At 47.2% G+C, this 18,977-nt stretch overlaps 7 protein-coding genes across 7 annotated transcripts; 1 reads left to right on the top strand and 6 right to left on the bottom strand.

Annotated features, from left to right (window-relative positions):
• Positions 1-1,516: 1,516 nt before the first annotated feature.
• Positions 1,517-2,753, top strand: N7479_001825 (uncharacterized protein; the record flags this gene model as incomplete). Its single annotated transcript, XM_057249522.1, has 2 exons — positions 1,517-2,031; positions 2,084-2,753. 2 exons carry the CDS (start codon positions 1,517-1,519, stop codon positions 2,751-2,753), a joined length of 1,185 nt encoding a protein of 394 aa, XP_057113954.1.
• An 839-nt stretch (positions 2,754-3,592) lies between these two features.
• Positions 3,593-3,931, bottom strand: N7479_001824 (uncharacterized protein; the record flags this gene model as incomplete). Its single annotated transcript, XM_057249521.1, has 3 exons — positions 3,593-3,734; positions 3,819-3,831; positions 3,883-3,931. The coding sequence occupies 3 exons, from the start codon at positions 3,929-3,931 to the stop codon at positions 3,593-3,595; spliced, it is 204 nt and encodes a 67-aa protein (XP_057113953.1).
• A 1,232-nt stretch (positions 3,932-5,163) lies between these two features.
• On the bottom strand, positions 5,164-6,006 carry N7479_001823 (uncharacterized protein; the record flags this gene model as incomplete). Its single annotated transcript, XM_057249520.1, has 1 exon — positions 5,164-6,006. One exon carries the CDS (start codon positions 6,004-6,006, stop codon positions 5,164-5,166), a length of 843 nt encoding a protein of 280 aa, XP_057113952.1.
• Positions 6,007-6,051: 45 nt separating this feature from the next.
• Positions 6,052-6,547, bottom strand: N7479_001822 (uncharacterized protein; the record flags this gene model as incomplete). Its single annotated transcript, XM_057249519.1, has 3 exons — positions 6,052-6,366; positions 6,417-6,464; positions 6,524-6,547. The coding sequence occupies 3 exons, from the start codon at positions 6,545-6,547 to the stop codon at positions 6,052-6,054; spliced, it is 387 nt and encodes a 128-aa protein (XP_057113951.1).
• A 926-nt stretch (positions 6,548-7,473) lies between these two features.
• Positions 7,474-12,455, bottom strand: N7479_001821 (uncharacterized protein; the record flags this gene model as incomplete). Its single annotated transcript, XM_057249518.1, has 10 exons — positions 7,474-8,419; positions 8,474-8,951; positions 9,039-9,136; positions 9,190-9,341; positions 9,393-9,968; positions 10,028-10,716; positions 10,764-10,945; positions 11,044-12,049; positions 12,110-12,244; positions 12,296-12,455. The coding sequence occupies 10 exons, from the start codon at positions 12,453-12,455 to the stop codon at positions 7,474-7,476; spliced, it is 4,422 nt and encodes a 1,473-aa protein (XP_057113950.1).
• Positions 12,456-13,005: 550 nt separating this feature from the next.
• N7479_001820 (putative UDP-galactose transporter) lies at positions 13,006-14,630 on the bottom strand (the record flags this gene model as incomplete). The annotated part of the gene is made up of 4 exons (XM_057249517.1): positions 13,006-13,305; positions 13,401-14,381; positions 14,456-14,485; positions 14,562-14,630. 4 exons carry the CDS (start codon positions 14,628-14,630, stop codon positions 13,006-13,008), a joined length of 1,380 nt encoding a protein of 459 aa, XP_057113949.1.
• A 1,503-nt stretch (positions 14,631-16,133) lies between these two features.
• On the bottom strand, positions 16,134-18,407 carry N7479_001819 (uncharacterized protein; the record flags this gene model as incomplete). The annotated part of the gene is made up of 1 exon (XM_057249516.1): positions 16,134-18,407. The coding sequence occupies one exon, from the start codon at positions 18,405-18,407 to the stop codon at positions 16,134-16,136; it is 2,274 nt and encodes a 757-aa protein (XP_057113948.1).
• Positions 18,408-18,977: the final 570 nt, after the last annotated feature.

Genomic DNA, 18,977 nt, shown 5'->3' with positions numbered 1-18,977 from the left:
AAAAAAAAATGTTCTGGAATAGCCACATAGTATCCGATATGATTCCAAGGGTAGCAATTTTAAAAGACATGAAGTCAAACCCCCAAATTTCTTTTGTATTTGAGATGAACGCTCAAAATTTCTGGCAATGAATTCAGTCGCGTTAAATCTCGGAGTATCGAGTAATGCTTAGTCCCATTGCCGATGGGAAGTTAATTTATCAAGAGTGAGCGGATATTCAAAATTATGTGAATTCATACTCATCCCATTAGCCTAGCAGAGGATTCAGGCAGGATGAAGGCCTTCCTGTATTGAGCCTGGATTCAAAGACTGCCCAATTCATACCTGTTATTTGACATGGTCCCTACGTTTGGCTCGAGTGTGAGGTTACAGTCAACATAGGGGATGACTGCACCCGATATGGCGGAATTTGGGGGGTTATATAGGGAGCGATAACCATCTAAACAAGCCCTGGGCAATTAATGGGATGGTCGTATTCGCGACCTCCACCCTTGCCCAAGCAAAGCGGAAGGTGAAAAATGGCTGGCGCTTCACTAATTGGCTGGCGCATTTGGAGTGCCTACTTCGCTTATGGCTCCATGAAGGGCTTGAGCCGATAGAACACCGAAGAAGGGAGCAAATCTTTAGGGATGTCATTGGGCGGAGAATAATGACTGGCCAGATAATTTCGCTCTCTAGTAACCCTGCGGGCCGGGGTATCACCCGGGAACTGTTTGGAAGCATCCATGGGCAACGGCTGGAGGTGACCAAGGTGACCAAAGGTCCAGGTTGCATTCACGAACTGGGAACTCCGTTATCATGGAAGAGGAGGCGTTTGGGGGAAGACGGAGGGTCCTAAGAAGCCCGACGACCCCTCTCACCCAAGGAAAAGACCGAGGCAAGATGAGGAAGGATGATATAGAAAGACAAGAGAAAGGCATTGAAGCTGAATATCTCGGAGGTCATGCCCTCCTAGCTGTGTGGCGGGACTCAACCTTGAGCAAATGTATATAGAGCGGGTAAAGCGACGGCAGCGGGGTACATGCAGTCTTTAGTACCAGGTGTGAGCACGAAAGCATCTATCCCCGAGCTCACTAAGTCCTTACGGCTTGGCGAAGGGAAGTTGAAAAACAACTTCCTATAGTACAGAAAGTGTGGGCTTTAGAAGCCCATGGCCAGCCATGCAAAATATGATACATACAATAATTTCGTTAGCATTTCGCTGGTAATGGCGGCAAAAGGAAAGAGATGATTCGCCTGCAGTATCCTTTACCCTAGTAAATGTGATATGGGTGGATCTCCTGCATGACGAGCTACTGAGCTTCACTACCATCCAACCATAATGCCCAATTTATGTCGAGGCGTCAATTTTCGAGCATCATAATGTGCGGAGCTAGCTATGCGATAGTCGTGGCTTGAATTAATAGGCTGCACTACATCATAAGCCACATTCGTGTCACATCCTGTTCGAGTCGTGTATCTAAATATATATTTGAGATTTCCATCAAAATGGGGGAAATCATCACCCTGGATAGCCATGGAAGCCGTAGGTTTAGCTTTTGCTGCATTTTCCTTGTTCAGTGAACTCGAGGCCTGCAGCAAGAGCCTTTGTCGATTCTCTCGGGATATTCGTATGGCCAAGGAGGAGGTCAAATTACTCAGATACGAAATTGCAAATTGTCGATTGCTAGCGAGCATTTTTGAAGAAGTTATTACACCAATTCAGAACAATGTTATGCGACTCGCCAGGGAAAACAAGCTTGATCAGCGGCTTCGCGAGCAATCAAAATTGGCCCACAACCAGATTCGAGAGATTACCCACAAACTCCAGCCATTGCACCGTGGCAAAAGTACTGGTTTTGAGAAATTCCAGGCAAAAATTCGATGGCATTTCATGAAAGGCGACTTTCAATTCCCGATGGCTACATTAGGTAGCGTGAAAGCCAGTCTACATCTGTTGACGACACTCTCGTTACTCGATTCCGCTGTTGCCAACTTCCTTCGGGTTCCGAATTCGGATTCTACAAGAAAATCACAAGCTCTTGATAAAATGTTAGTAGCCGGAGTGTGTGTACTTTGTGAGAAGCTAACGGGGAGGCGATAGAACAGCCTTGGAAAAGCAAACACGGCGAACAGAGCGACAATTCAGCGATTCGATGAGGGTGCTTCTCGAGCAAGGTTATCTCGATCAAAATCCAGACAATGCGGGCAATATACGAGTGATAGCTGTTACTATCAAAGATATTAAAAGGGGCACTGTCAAAGATGCACGAGATTTGGTTAAACGATTTACCAACCAGCACCAAGTTAAATCTCCAACAGATTCAGAAATCCCACCGCAGTTGACTTCTGCGGATGACATGTACTCACAAAGCGCTCCTCTCGTCAGGACCTCGCGGTACCCAAGCGCGGAAGACCATTTAATAGTGAGACTAAACGATCCTTCTCTTCGATCTCGAACCCTCGCTAGAGACAGCATCCGTACTCCCACCAATGAGCCCACGCCAGTTGGAAGTGAGCTAGAACTTCGACAAAAGCCTCGCCATCAAACCCAAGACTCTCCTCATAGCAGCAACCTGGTTATGGTTGAGTCCGAGCTCGAACCGCCTGTTTCCCACGCCTCCCATAGTCTAGTTACGGATACTCCTTACCCTCCCGACGCATCGCCAAGCATATATCAGGCTATGCCTCCCTTCAATGCCTCTGACCTACGAGACAGAGAGATACGAAACCGTCGACGTCAAAGCCGTTCTCGTAGCCAAATGGGAGAATGACAAGCCAACCTTGGGGGATCGTTAGAGCGGTCAAACAACTCATGTTGCTATCAGCATTACTGTCTAGGATGCCTACTTGACCCACCCACGATAGCCGTCCGACTGAAGCGGATTGTTGACGTCGCTTGCCTAAGCAGAGACTGTGTCCTTGAGATGTTGCACATCTGGGTACACTCATTAGTGATGAAGTTCTTATAGTCATGCAAGAGTTCATGAATCAACTGACAATATCTTGACAGCGAGTTGATACCATATTTTTAGGTTGTATATTTATTTCTATATACAATATCCCTAACAATACAACCCTAAAAATTCGTAAAAGCTGCTAGAATGAGAATTCTCAGAATAGCGACCGCAAAACAATATGTAGGTCAACCACTATTTGAATACTGAGAGTGATAGACCAAGTACAAAACAAGAACAACCAACAGCCATGAGCAGGCCTTTTGAACCATATTCTTTTCACGATGTTCGCCTTCCTCGTTCATAAGTTTTCTCAGAAATATCTATAGATTTGTCAAGTCAGTACGCATTCACAAATGCTTAAGACCGAACTTATACGGAACAGCGGGACAGTGTTTGATTAAATTATATGTGTATGGTAACCTCGTTTTCTGAACTTACCAAGATTCTGCGCTTTCCCCTCTTCCATCTCTTCTATTTCCTAGAGACTGGCGTTGGAGGCGTATATGTTCTAACCACTGCGTGTGCCAGATATATCCAACGGCGAGTAAATCAAGTTTGTCTCGCCCCCGAAAGAATCCACGAAACATTCTTATGACTAGCGGAGGGTCCGGGCTAGGTCGACGTTTGTTCCGGCCCTAATAGGCTCTTTTTCCTTACCAGAAGAAGAATGGGGATCTCCCCTTGGGATCTGGCTGGTATTGGTGGGAATATGGTGTTGTGACGTTAGCACTGACGGAAGTGGCATCCAGAACGATAACGACGGGCACGGTCATAACCCTTGGGGTATTGTATCCCCTAGACTTGATCAGAAATATGTACAAGCACACGGTTATATGTGGTCATTTCCATGTCTAGAAGAAGCAAAATGAATTGGCATACCGGTCCATCTTTACTGTGAGGCATCAGATTGAGACAAGGGAGTCAACAAGATCATGAAACATACCTAGAGCATAAACCACCATGGCCAGGAGGATCCGGAACAAACCCTTCATGTCTTTTTGATGCCCATGGAAGAAATCCCCAGTGCCCACCGTAAACGCGCTGAAGGGCCTAGAACAAATACTCGACGCGTCTTTTTTGGAGAAGTGTTTGTTTTGATGTTTATGGGAGAAGGCCCATTTGGGCGAAGGCTGATCGTTGTCTCTTGTCACTCCCCAATCCCGGCGCTTTGGCATATATATAATGGGTTTGAGAATCTGACATCAATGTTTCCTTTTCTTTAGGTTTGTATCTATTCGAATATATGCACAGATAGCTTTTACTCTTGCCCTCTCGTTGACCCGGCATTCTAATGCACACTGAATAGTACATCCAGAGGTTGAATTCTACATCTCAGAGAATTTCTAATAGTTAGAGTGTACTAACTTGCTACTCATACCAAAAGGGGCTTCCATTAATGGCTGGCAAAGCTAAGACAAGCAGGTTTCTACCAGTTACAAGTGAGCCTGATCATTACCAGCCTAGCTTTGGTGAGTTCAGAGTGGAGGGTTGTGACGCTTACCTGTGACTTATAGCGAATCAACTCTAATGCCCAGCTCCCATGTTCCCCATCAATATCTTCTAGGGTGAGTGTCAAAGATAGAAAGCAGTTCACATTCAATACGTGATGTATGTAGCACTCCTCATCGCGTGAACCAGAGGGTTGAAGCAACATTCGTCTAGATACCAGGGTTTAATCCGTCGAATAGATTTCCTCTCTTCTACTATTACAAACCTTGGATCATGAAATGAATCTATAAAACGAAGATCCAATCAGATAAAGAAGATACAGACATAAGATTCTAACAAATGATGGGGAAATGAAAAGAAACGCGGTCAAGTAGTCTAAAATGCATCAGCAGAAAGAATCAACAAGGTCAAGAAGTGTGATGCATGACGCAATCAACATTGAAAAGAAACTCCCATACCACCTCCCTTAGTTCCTTCTTAGGTATGCAGATGTTACCGACCTCTGCCATATGTAGGAGAATATTCTTCCTCTGTTGAGCAGTGAGAAAATCTCCTTTGTCAAGTGCCATACCCATGACATCAGACCATATATCAAGCGACATCCCAAGGCGCCAGGGCTCCTGATACTCCTGCCCCTCCAATACTCGACGGGAACGAAGTACTCCGATATTGATCGCATCGACCAAGTCCCGTTCAGGTCCAAGGCACTGAAAGAGCTTTCTACCGGACGAAAGTTGAGCCTTTGTTTTGAGTCAGTCACCATCCTCGAATAAGATCAAAGTACTCCACTTACTTGAATAATCTCCTCACTGGACAGGACAGCTCCCACCATAATCGCCATCTGTAGGGCAATTCCCCAGATCTCCGAGGCTCGGACCTCATCGTCAGTCGCGAGATCGTAGATCTTTTTAGTGACCGATTGAAATTTCCTGTCAGATCTACCTTTCCACCCCCTGCCTTTGTACGAGGGAACCGGTATTGGGGGAGTCTCTAATTGGTTGATTGCCACAGCCAAAGTGTGTCGGTAGAAAGACGGAGCTTGCTGAGCAATTGTAGTTGCCCAGCTCAGCAATTGACGGACGTCTTGAATCAAATGCTCACACCGATCCCAATTGATGCTCAGATTCTTCTCCGCCGTTTCCGGTTGGGAAGAAGATACCTTCGTCTTCGGAAGATAAAAGCAGAGGAACTCGCGTGATTCCTGCATGCACAGAATGCTAGCCAGATGGATAACACCAGTGGCAGACAGGGGGATTCCTGTCAGACCAAAGTCCGGCACCGCCCGTAGTCCACGAGTTTTGCAGAAGTGTCTTCGATTGCTCTCTGATGCAATCTCAAACAGGTCCTGAGGCTGAGGCGTTGAATTTTGATCTCCAGAATGCGCGGATCTCCGACCTGTGTCATAGATGGAGATAGAGGAAAAGTGATCAGCGCGACGACCATTTTCGCCAGAGGGTAGCGTCTCGATTCGGCTAACAACACTAGAATCACGACCACCCTCGGAGAGAGCAGTGCTCTGATCGGGGAAACCCAACTTGCTGCGGATGAAAACCCTAGCCAAGATCTCCACACCAGAACTACCGAGAGGATTCCCACTGAAGTTGACTTTCCTGAGCATGTAGCACTGCTCAAAGGAGTTCAAGAAGTACTTCCAAGCCGCCCTCTATCCAGCAGTATCAACCTTGATGCAGTTCTGAGACAGATCAAGAACGCTCAGATCACCGGTACTAAGCCTGATCGCCATCCCAAGCTTAGGCAACGACTTAACGGTCAGACAATTGCCGCTCAGCTGGAGCTCGAAGAGGTGGACAGCGCCTTCGGAGTGCTTGTCATCTTTCTCCTTCTGGAGAGTCTCGAGCAAGGCTTCGATGAAGATATCGAAGCCCTCGTCGGTCAGGTTGCGGCCTGACAGCTTGATCTTGACTACCGGGTTGTGGGAGGCTGCGTCGCAGCTGTCTCCTCTGTGGAGACTTTGTCTCTGTTGAAAGTTAAAATCAATAGCAATGGACGACTCGGGGGAGACCTTACCAATTCTCTGGCAGCGATTCTGCCTATCTCAATACTTTCGGTTGTTTGCTGGAGAGGATATGTTAATATCAATTACCATCCCGGAACTTTCTCTGGGTGGTAGTTACAGAAATGTGATGCGTGCGAGACATGTTGGTTGATTTAGAAGGTTCAGTCCTGCTGTTGTTTTGTCCTTCTAAGGTTGGATAATATTCAAAATTGGAGATTTCAGAAGAAGTCTCAAATATATTTGCAGCTGGGGAAACTTGTAACAAAAAGCTGGACTAAATGCTGAAGTCAATATATTGTTGAATGCTGTGTGTATCCAAGAACATTGGGGCGTGCAATGGGACTTTTATATTTGGATAACTGATATACTACGTACTGCCATACCTAATACTAGACTCATCTTAAAATCTACCCCTGATTGAGTATATAATGAATCTATGTAGCAAAGCACATGGAGTATAGTATCAAGATGACACAAGACGAGAACATGAGTTGAAAAATAAGAACAATGCCCATCATTTTGGACGACGAACATGACTCAATAGCCAAAAGAACAAGAAGAACAAGGACAAAAGGAACTTGAGATACTTGGGATGGATGTCTGAGGCCAACAATGGTGTATTTTGACCAGTGTTTTGGATTCATACTTGAAGTGAGACATTGGAGCAAATCAAAGCAATGGAATTCTTTCAGTGGACTTTGGTAGTACCCCTGCTCATTGAATCCATATTGATTGCTCTACAAGAATATTTGACTCCCTATGCGATCTTGTCATGTCTTTTGGTAGTATTTTACCGCTCTCGGTTTTATCACTAGAAAGATAACAAACTAGAATAGTCTTCAACTGGAATCTTCCATGTATAATCAGGGATAATGATTTTATTCCGTGCAGGTAATCCTAAATGTCAATACAATATATATACCATCCCCAGTATCCTAATATATAGAAGTAAGACAAGCCAGAATTTGCGAAAGTTTGCCTCAATCCAGCAATAAACCCTGGAAATGAAGGGATAGAAAATAAAAAGAAGAAAAACATCCCACTACTTGACCAGCGATTCTCAAGTGCCTAAATAAATCGAATAATATCCTTGAACTCATCAAGCAGATCGATACCATTGTCGTCCCATCCTGGAGTCAAATCCATCCGACTGCCAACCACAGGCGAAATAGGAGATGCAGGTTGCCCAGGACTCAGTGTTTGTTCATTGTTCAAAGAATTTGAAGCGAGAACCTGAAAATCTGAAACCAAGGGTCCCTGCCTCACCCGTTTTTTCTGCTCTTCCTTTTGATCGTCTTCCCTCGCCTTTCGTTTCGGGTTGGAGAACTGGTCTGTTCTTGTTGCGAGAGACAATGTGTTCTGCTTGACAAGAGAGTCTTTGTTTGCTGCTATCGGCAATTCCGTTGAATCCGGTGGTGTGTCATCCGGGATCTCGATTATCTCGTGTTGGGTTTTGGAGTTTGGTAGCTTGGTTTGGTCTTTTTGAGGGAGCTGTAACCCTGAGGCAGGCGGGTTGGGGTCTCTATGTTTTCTTTTAATACCCGGAACATGTGCGATATTCTTCACCGGGTCATCATGCACCACCGGAGAAATTGATGCTGCAAACCCCGATCCTCTATTTCCGAGAAGACGTGATGGCGAGGGGAGATCAAAGTTTTCATCGCCATAATCACTCGAGAGGGGTTTCGCCGAACTGTTTTCCCGCGTTCTCTTATATGAAGGAATATTCTTGTCCCTCCCCAAAAGCACAGACTTCTCCCCACTTGTGCTCTTCTTTTCAGCTTGCAAGGTCGACACTTTGACTTTTGAAACATGATCGTCATTCTTGGGTTTTGCGATTCGTTGTTTGATCACTTGATTTCCCAAACTTGAATTTTTGGTTGGAGTCGCTTTTGTGATGCTGGCGGAGATTGTCAGTTGATTGAGACCAGCTTCCTTTTGAGGCGCGGGGATGGTCCGCTTTGGGGGCTTCGGGGGCTTTTCTAAGCCCTCGCGGCAGCAGAAATGTTTGCAGCTGGAATTTTTAGCTATTAGCTAAACAATAAAGAGATGAATGGTTTTCTCAAACCTTGTTTTGTCTTTGCATTTGTGATTGCAAGCCCATTTGCCATTTGCAAGTCTGACGGGCTCAAACTCATCCTCTGGCTCATCCAAATTCACTGCCCAGTCATCTTCTCGGGGACTTGTGGCCTTTGTCACTTTCTTGACTGGAGTCGGTGGACTTTCATCAATTGAAAACCAATCTAGATCCTCAAAGTCATCGGAAAGTCGAGGTTGTTGTGTGACTGTAGATTCCGTTTCTTTGCCACGGCGTTCATTCGTAACAAGGAAATAATCGCGCTGTAGTTCATTGCCCTCAAAATTATCTCTCTCCCGTTGAGGCTTGACCTTGATACTAGTTACTTTGTGATTCAAGTTTCCCTTGATGTGACGAACTGGTAGGTTCGAGGGCTCAATCTGTTGGATATTGGCATTCTTATCTCGCACAGTAGCAAAGAGATGAGACGGCAGATTGGGTCTGAGCTCAGCTTGTCTCGCTGTCCCCGCTAGAAAATTGTCAGCATGGATATATGTGATGCACGAAGACAGAAGCAGAAGGAAGTATCGCTTTTGTTCACGATCAAAATTCTTACCGATTTCATCGCACATAACATGGCACACAATAACATGATCCACATTTGTCAAGTCCGCTGTGAGATTAATCTCCAATTTCTCCTGGAGCCTGCTCGCACTAGAATAGTATCAGCATTTGCCTATAACAAAATAAACGGATCAACATCTCACCTTGTGCGTCTAAAGTCAATCATGTAGCCATCAGACCTCTCTATCAAGCAACACACATAAACCGGGCGACGTTGGAAGAATGTCGGGATCTTGTCGTTCATGAATGCGACTTCAACCTTGAACCGGATCTTGACACAGTCAATTTTCACTTCCTGTATCCCACGTTAGCAAAATAACCTTTATCATCATGACTAATTTCAAACCCTTCCAAGCATGTTCACAGAAACCCTCAGTTTCGGAAAATCCTTCAATCTTGAGAGCAACTTTGACCCGAAAGGCGGGTTCTTGCTGAGAACCATCTCAATCTGATGAGCCTCCGCCCATTCTAGCCCTTCAATACTGGTAATCCCAGCAGCAGCCAACTTCCGAACTGCAACAACACCCACTTGCTCGATCTGCTTCATTTGGAGAGGCGAATGGTCCCAGACTTTTGCTCCGAAGCTCCGAGCAAGTTCAAGGGCATTGCAGGTCGCGATTGAGTCGCCGCCGGCAATTTGACAGTCGATCAAGCAGCGAATTAGTCGGTTTACATGCGTGAATACTAGGCCTTTGTCTTGCTGAAAGGTGAATTTGTGTTTTTGCAATTGCTCGTTATCGGGATACTCGATTGCGCCTAGCTCGGATTGAAGGAGGAGTGAGATCTTGTGGGCTGGGAGTGCTAGGTCGACTTTTATCGGGAAACGAATCCCTGGGTCGCGATTGATCTCTCGGTAGAGCAATTTCTCGCCGGCTTTGAGGCGGATCTCACGGAATTCTTCCGCTTGCGCGATCACGTTGAGCTGGAACAGTGATGTAAGTGAAGGCTCTTCATTTCAGCAATCCAGGAGAACAAACTCACAGTCTCAGACACGGATGCCTTTGGCTTCAGCGACAACAGAACTTTCATCGTCTCGAACTGTATGTAGTACCGGGCCATGGCATCGCCAAACTGGGTCGAACGAAGGCTCTCAGGTTCAACCAGACCGCATTTTCGAAGAAGATCGATATCCTTCTCACAGATCTGGCGAAGCAACTCGTCCTCATCTTCTTGGTTTGCATTTTCTCTGAGGTTATAATGGGTGGGATTCCGACGGAGTCTGACAAACAGAAATGTTCCAGCCAGCCACTTTATAGCTGACTCGACATCCGAAATGTTTCCCAATCCAATCTCAGCATTGAGGTGGTTAATAAGATTTAAGTGCAGACAACTCTCCAGGCTCTCAGACCCCTGAACAAGCTTCTCGTAGTGTGCTACACGTTCTTTCCTAGTCAGAATGACCGCTGTCGCACTCTCATCGAATTGAGGCCGGCCCGCGCGGCCGAGCATTTGCATCACCTCTAAATCAGAGTACTGTTTGCACCCTCCATCTTGCCAACTGACAGTATTTTTTATTATCACGAGGTGACAAGGCAGGTTGACACCAACCGCAAGTGTCGAGGTGCAACATATGATGCTTATATTGCCTTCCCTGAATCCCGCCTCAACAGTGTGGCGATCAGCAGGACCTAACCCAGCATGGTGGAATGCTACACCAGCAGCGAGAGTTGCTATCTCCAATTAGCATGTGCATCTCGAAAGGAGCTCAGATACATACTCTTGAGGTCCTCGTTATGAGCTTCGAGGCGCTTCTTAGGTTCTTTCCAAAGCCTGGCGGGTGGGTTCGTCAATGTAAAAAGCCGAGCCAATTCTTTTGCCGTAGCGAGTGATGAGTTCCGTGTGCAACAGAATATCATGATGGGCTTCTGGCATGAATGCATTCCGATCACCTCGGGTAACCTTTACAAGCACCAATCAGCATACTAAACGAGCAACTCAAAAGAAACAAGAGGTAGAAACAGAAATGCATCCAAGACTTCCAAAAAAATGCCACATACTTTGAACCGCAGACTTTATCAAATGCAAAGTCATTCAAGCTAGACGGATACCCATAGACAACCTTCTTCAAGGCAACAGGACGAAACTCCTCGCCGAAATGCTCCCGATGCGCAGGAATATGCTGGTTTGTCGCATCCTTCCCAAGCCAGGTCGCAATGTCCTCGGAGTTGGGGACAGTAGCACTCAGCGCCACAAATCTCACATTCGATCCGATGTTCTTCATACGCGAAACCACAGCCTCAAGTGTAGCTCCTCGCGTCTCCTTCAGAATATGCACCTCGTCAATGAGAAAGAGCTTCACGAGCTGCATCAGCTTCATATGATCTTTCCACTTCCGAGTCATACTATCCCACTTCTCGGGTGTCGTGATGATAATCTGGCTACTCTGGACGTTGCGCAGCTGCATGTGGTCCGTGTCTCCAGTCAGTTCTGCGCACTTGAGATTCAAGCTGGCGAACTTGGTATGCCAATCCCGGAAGCGCTCGCTGCAGAGGGACTTGGTGGGTGCTTGGTAGACGACTTTGAATCGTTCGTCTTTGAGAGTGTTCAGGAGTCTGCAGATGGCCAATTCCATAACCACCGTTTTACCGCTGCCGGTTGGTGCAGACAGGACGATGTTGTCATTGCTATTGTAAACGGGGTGAAAAGATTTGGATTGAATTGCATTTAGAAGTGGAAAGGGAAAAATCGAGCGATAACTCTCTGATATGTCATTCACTGATATAAGAACGATTCCCCGCACAGAGGGTGGTATATTAAGGAATGGGTTTTGGCGTTGTCTGTTGCCAGTCAACGCCTCAGAGCTTGCCTGGGCGATCGATTCCTGAGGTGATGACTGACTAGTCTCATCATGGTATGGACCACGGTTTATCTCGAGGCTGCGCTGTCCCATCCGTATGCCATCTTTCTTCTGCTGGAACAAGGCCAATGGGCTGGATGGAGGCCCCAATACAGAGTCCGATGAACTAGGCGCATTCCAGTGAGAAGAAACGGTACTCGAGCTCGCTATTACTTGTCAATCCTGAACCAACAAGAAACAACAGCACTCGCATACAGGCAACTTACGTTGGAAAAAACGAGAGAATTGTGGTGGCTTTAGATCAGGCTGATGAGACGCTTGAAACGGCGTAGATCTTGGAACTCCAAATCCTGAATCTTGAATTGGCTCCTCTCTATCTTCTGATGCTAGTAGTTCCAGGTCTAGCTTTTATCAGCGCCAGCCATGATAACAAGCTAAGCCGGTAGACTCACCAAAAGCATCCAATTCAGTGTCCCGATCTTGAGGGGATGATGCCGGGCCATTGAAAAGCTTCCGGGGGAGATGAGCTGCTGAATGGCAGCTGTTGGGAGCCTTCGATGAGTCTCTGGTCGATGATACCGGTTCTACTACTCTTGGACGGGGAGGAGGCATTTGTGCGCCTCTGAGAGGGCAATTGAAAGGGTTTAAAGTTCGAGTTATGATTGCTTCTCCGCATTTTGAGATGTGCTCTTTGTAATTGGGATGAGATCTGGTGTTTGTAGTGATGAATTGCAAAAGTGTCTGGTTTCAAGCTTGGAAGGTCCCGAGGTCCGTGATTTTGATAACGTAACGGCACGTGGACCACCCATACCTCTGTAGTATATGAACATAGTGTAGCGGTTTGCTTTCGAGCTTCAGTAAGAATAGTAGTTCTCAAGTATTTTGGGGTATATGAAAGTGTTTCATTGCTTCGTATATATGCATACATGAGCCAGAACCGGCAAAATCTTGACAGCAAGGTGACATGCAAAATTTGGCAGCGAAGGCTAGCTTGCTCCAAATTAGGAGCGGCATCAGGAATAGTACAAAGGCTCGCGGTAGGCAGTTTTCTCAAAGACCGCATTTGCAGATGACCTGTATCTATCAGGTATCCAATATCATTTCCCGTAAAGAAGTGTCTCATCACGTAGGCCAGTAGTAATGTGCATAGCGGTTTTAGTAATCATTTCTCATCGAAATAGCCGCCCGCACTTACATTCCGGCTAGAGCTTACTCTAGCATGGCTTGGTGATGGTGAGTTGGGACGGGATGATGACATGCCATCAGAGAGGAAAGGTGAGGTTGGAAGTTTGATAGAAAATTCGTTGGAAGGCGCCACGGGGGAGCCATTAGGGCCCTCAGAATCCTTTTCGTAGGCATCGATGCGGATTGGAGGTGGACGCAAGGCACCCATTGCAGGGTTGAATGTGGGGTTTCCATAGTAGTGGGTTGCTATCAGGACTGCAGCCGAGCCCAGGAGGAACTATAATGTCCCAGTCAGTCTTGTTCATAATGTTTATGTCGGGAGCGGGGAGATAGAGCAGAGGCTAGGAAGTGTTAAAAACGCAAGGGACGTACGCTTGCATTGATCTCAAAGTCAAATAGCCAGATGCTTCCAACAATGCTCAAAATGATGTTGGCAGTTGTAGCGAAACTCCTTGCATCCTTCTGCGCGTGGCTGACGTAGAATGCAGAAAGGAGACCACCCAGGGCCTGTATTATGATGGTAGTCCACACCGCCCAATTGTAGCCCTGGAAGAAGCCATCTTCGGCGATCTTTTCGCCCTCCCGGAAGACAATCCCAATGAAGAGAGCGGGGAAAACGGAATAAATAGCTAATTGCACATTGCGAACCCACAACGAGATATGGCTCGAGCTGTCCTTTAGGACCTTCTCGAAATAAATGCCCGCAAGTCCAGAAGCCAAAGACGCTCCGATAGTCGCAAGGAGGCCGATTGTGGGGTTCAAGTGTGGGTCTGCCGTGAGGATGTCCTCTTCGATCCCCTCATATGTTGCCGACCGCTTTTGCAAACTACTGCCGGAACTAGCACCTTGCTTGACAGCCTTCCATTCCTCCAAGGATCGAGGGAAATGATGGCTTGCATGCTCATCCTGCAGCATCTGCTCGGGGCTTGCATCGGGGATTTGCACCAACGCCACACCCACAATGAGAAGCAAAAGCAGGCCCCACTTGCGGGGTGAAATGCTCCGTTTCAGGAGCATCAGACCAAAGACAGCAGTGGTAAGGAACTTCAGGTGGAATGTAATTTGGAACGACGCAGCTCGTAGATTCGAGAGCGCAATGTACAGGAGGGAGTTGGACAAGACGTCGAGTGCGGCAGGGATAGCGAGTTTCCAGCTGTCGCCTGAGAACACGGCGCTTGTGAGGGAGAAAAAGAGGGAGGTTGCGGGCATCGAAGGTGGTGCAGTTTTGGAGACGTCATAGAGCGCCATTGTGAGGGAGATGGCTAGCTTGACCACCTCGACTAAGAAGACTGCCGTAGAGGTCAGGTAGCGTTTACCACCGGCGGGAGGCATGACGCGAGAATAATGAGCTAGCTAGAACATCCAAAATACAAATTAGCCTTCCATTTCTGTCACAAGGATTTTCCATGTCGCGCAAGGTGACTTACCAACACGAATGCAGTAGACTCCGCAGTCAACTAAAGAAACACAAGCAAGTCAGCGAACAGGGTCCCCGAGACCGCGAGTACTGTATAATTCCCAACAGTTTCATACCAGAATCCATGGCGCAATATTGGCCGCAGCTCGCAGGCCAGACGGCTGGCGTTGGGCGCGATCCCCCATAGCGAAGTAGTAGATCGCGTGTTCCTTGTAAACAGTGGCTAATGTTTCCGCAGAAGGGACGCACAGTGCAATCCCCGGTCCGATGAATGTGGTAAATTAGTTCAGTGGAGGGAACGATAAGAAAAGTGTGTACAATGTAGAAGCAAAGTGAAAAACTCAATTCGCGACGCAGGGGTTGTTCTGGAGATCTGCCTTGTTAGGTCCCGACAGGGTTTCCCGCGGACGATCGGAGGCGACGCGGGTGGCTGGGAGGCGAAGGAGAGGATGAGCGTCGGCTGACTCCACTGTATGAAGGAGGGTATCTCAAAGAGCTTGAAAAAAAAAAAAAAAAAAAAAAGGAAAGGAGGATACAGTGCCCAGGAAGCAATAATCTGGGGTTATAGACGAAAAGCTCGGCGGTCAGAGAGTAGATCACGGGGGTATCGGAGAGTCACAAGCCAAAGGTTTAACCTTGGGAAGTAATATGTTGTGGAGTGCTCCGTGCTCTATACAATATATCTTGTACCTTGATTTTGGGAATCTCATATCATATTTAATATTATACATATCTACTCCGTTGAAGTATCATATTTACCATATGTGTACTCAATTTTGGCCCCTTAACCTTGAAAGTTCCCTATGACGTATGGCCCAGGTCCTCTCTCCACCAGTCCATCCACAGGGGTCCACGTCTGCTTTGTCCCCATATTATGATTCCTCCCATGTCGTCATTCGTCAATATAAGAAATGCATTAGGAAAACAAGACTTTTAAAAAGACTTCTTAATTGAAACATCTCTATGGAGTACTCCACAATATGATCTAAAGCAAACTTGATATTCAAATTATCCAATACCGTGAAATATAGAGGTCATATGAGCAGTCGATTATTTTGCTTCTACGTAAATTACTAACCTGCTATAGATAACTATACACTTCTCGGAGATCGAGATCACAATTAAAGTACTCTATAGTTTGAGAAATTGCTGAGATATGAGCGGTGAATCTTGAAAGCCAATGGGACAAAGTCCTTGATGCTTGTTTTGCATTGCGGTATACGACTCGGGCTAAGCCGGATCGCTGTTTTGTAGTAGGGACTGCTGGGAACGCCATTGCACAAATTCGGTTGATGGATTGACGACCATTGGGAATATTAATGATAACAAGCGTGAGCCGAAATAACCAAATCGTGAGAAAAACACGAAAGCCACCCAAGTAAAACATGATAGCAGGTATAGAAGCCCGCTTGTTAACGCTAATTCAAAAAGTAATAAAGAAATACATAGTGGGAAAACATAAGTAAGATGGTCATGTAGGAAAAGGACAAGTGAGGTCTATGTGGTTGGATAAACAAAAGCTTGGAGCAGAGTGCTGCAAGATGCAATCAAGTCAAGGAAATGTAGGAAAGACTGTAGAGGGTCAAATCAAGTAGGGGTAGAGAGAGAGAAAGAGAGAGAGAGAGAGAAGAGTGGAATAGGAAATGTAAGGGGCGGAGTGAGAGTGTTGGGTACCAAGGGCCAAGCGATCAGTGCACGGAAGCGACATTGGTGCGTTCCTTGTTCCAATCAAAGTCGAAAGACCACAGAGGAAGATCATGGTTGCGTTTCGATGAACTGCCATCATCAAACAGGATAGCTTCGCTACTATCAGTACGACGGCGTGTGTGCTGCTTCTGGTCATCGGGGATGGCAGGCGGGGGCCCTCTCGGGGGTGGCTTTGGAGAGGGAAGTGGCGAGAAACGATGAATTGGCAAAGTGGGGGTCAGCGGCGAAGCACCGCTGGTGGAAGGGGAGGGCAAGCTCTCGGAATAGTCTGCACTGAAACCAGAAGAGGAAACTGCAGTGCGAGGTTTCCGTTCACTATCCGAGCCTGAGCTTTGGGAGAGCGATCCATCTTTGTATTGAGTAGCCCCCTTTTCTGATTGGCCATCAAATGGCGGGAATACATTACTGAGACGCAAGAACGAGGTGTCAGAACCGCAGAAGGAATCGCGCGATGGGCCAGAGGCCAGCGACATTCTGTCCGTTCCGTGGGCATGGAACAGACTGGGAGTTACCTTGCCCTTTCGAATACGCATCGCCTCGAGAAGATCTTGCTCTTGGCGTGTTACTGCGATCAAACGACTCCTCCGGTTCAACTCTTTCAACTCTGCGGGGGAGCGGAGAGGCTGCTGTGGGAATTGCGCAAGAATTTCATCCGGGATAGTCGGAACTCCACTCGAACGGCGACTTTGCGTGCTCCGTCGTGTTGTCTTAGGAGACTTGCCATTCGAGGACTGAGAAATCTGAGAAGCCTTTCGTGGGCGAGCTGCTGGTACTGGCAGGCTCTTTTCGGTTTGGTAGGAGCCACGGGTGCTAGTTGAAAGTGCCCGGTCAAAGCGTCTTACCGCTGTGGCGGTGGTCGCTTGGGCAGTGGAAGCCGTATAGACCTCAGGCTCGTATTCGCCGTAGGTAGCAACACTGTCTCGTCTAAACTTGTTCGCATTGACTTTTAACTCGGTGGTTGGAGTTTGGTCCTCCTCCTCATCCTCGTCCTCTGAAGAAGAGGAGAGGCAAAGCATACTGACATTTCGCAGATCCTTGTTTTTCAAGGTACTTTTACTACCCTTCTTAGCCAACAAGCTCTTCTCGCTCTTTGAATTTGACTCGTTGGTCTTCCAAGATTCCTGGGAAGTGCTCAAGCCGCGACCACGGTTTGGTTCTGGACATGAGGCAGGACTCAAGTACTTCTCCTTAGATCGAGAGGGATTCTCCTTGGATCGAGAGGGACTGTGAGTACGTCTCGAGTTCTTCTGAGGTTCCTGGGGGCGTTGCGGTTCTGGCTGTAATTGCTCTCGGCTGGTTGTATACATGCTTGAGCGACTCAAAAGTGATCGCCGCCCCGCATATCTATCCAGGGCGATATCAATCTCACTCGTTCCGACTGTCCGCTCAAGTGGTTGTTCCGACCACTCGCTATTTTTGCTTTCTGCAATTGAAGGCAAATCCGAATTATCGACGCCATGCTTGGGTATGTCATTTTTGGTGAGCGAAGGTCGGCGGGGAGGCGTGTCGACGTATCTCCCTGTAGTAGGGTTGCTCGTACCGCTGATCGTCCTGTCTAGCTTATTGGATGAAGGATCCGGAACCATTGTAGAGACGGGAGAGGGAGAGTTGACCATTCGGTGGGGGGAAAGAAGTGTTTGTGGTGCGGGATTCCGCGGCTTCGGAAACAAGACCGAAAGATCAATTTTTGGAGGACGTATCTTCCGCTTCGATTCCTTCGGTGGATGCTGCTCATGTGTGTATGTTACTTGTGGCTCAATGCCGAGCCCATGTCGTACTCTAGGCTGGAGTCCTTGGTTCTTGGCTGATTTGGACGATTCTTTCGAGCTGAAATAGGAGAAAAGGGTGGACGAAGAACCGGAATGGTGAACTTTTTTCGACTTGGGAAGCGGCGGCGCAGCTTCCCGTGATCGGTATTCATGGCTTAACAAAGGCGATGAAACCCGCACGCGAAGGTTTTGATCGGGAAGGGCGTTATCTGAAGGGCTCGGGAACGGAACGAAGCCGCTGCTCTGCCTAGAACTACCCGCACTAGATGGCTTGATAAAGCTCGGTCGGTGTACATTTGGAGCCTCCTGCCACCCGCCATGTTCCTCAGGGAGTGATATGTCAGTTCCGAAAAACCTTTGGGCTTTCGAGGTTCGCCGATCTGCGAGTCCGGGCTGTTCCTGGGCGTTCATTGGGTCGTGTCGTGCCGGTTTGCGACTGGATGTTCGAAGTGGCACATGGACCGGGGGGATTTCTCGGTGTCCCATGGTGGGAGATGTAAGGCAAGTTCAATTGGTCATAAAAACGTATGATGCAATGGGCTCATGAGCTCCGAGTGCACGAAATATTTTGCTAGCTGAGCGGGTCCCCGGCGCTTCAAGTATTCTCTCGCTTCCGACACTTCAACTCGACCTACTCCACCAGTCAAATTAGTTATTTAAGACAGCAATTTAGGGGAAATTGGGGCGTCATTATACCTGGGAATAAAGATAAATTTTCAAAGGATTGACTTGGGGCTGGGGAAGAGGGGTATAATTTTTTGCTAAAGTAAAAGTTCCGACGAGCAAAATGCGTAACAAAATGGGGTTGGGATGTTTTTTTGTACGATATACGGTGTACAAGCAACTGATAGTTTAGAAGGATTTCCTGTTCACACGGGGCTTAAAGGGGGGGGGGGAGGAAGACCCCACAGATGTCTTGAGGAACAAAATCCTTATAGGCCGAGAAGCACTCCGGTGTTTCATTTATTCCAATTTTAATTGAAGTGGAGCACGGCATCTTGTCAAAAGCTGATCGACATACAATATTAGAAAATATTAAATAAATCTAAGCTTACT

This window comes from Penicillium vulpinum, assembly GCF_028829585.1.
Source record: "Penicillium vulpinum strain IBT 29486 chromosome Unknown utg000001l_segment0_segment0, whole genome shotgun sequence".
In the NCBI taxonomy this organism is placed as follows: domain Eukaryota; kingdom Fungi; phylum Ascomycota; class Eurotiomycetes; order Eurotiales; family Aspergillaceae; genus Penicillium; species Penicillium vulpinum.
The sequence above is the reverse complement of the archived record's forward strand: the minus strand, read 5'-3'. Positions and strand labels throughout refer to the sequence as shown.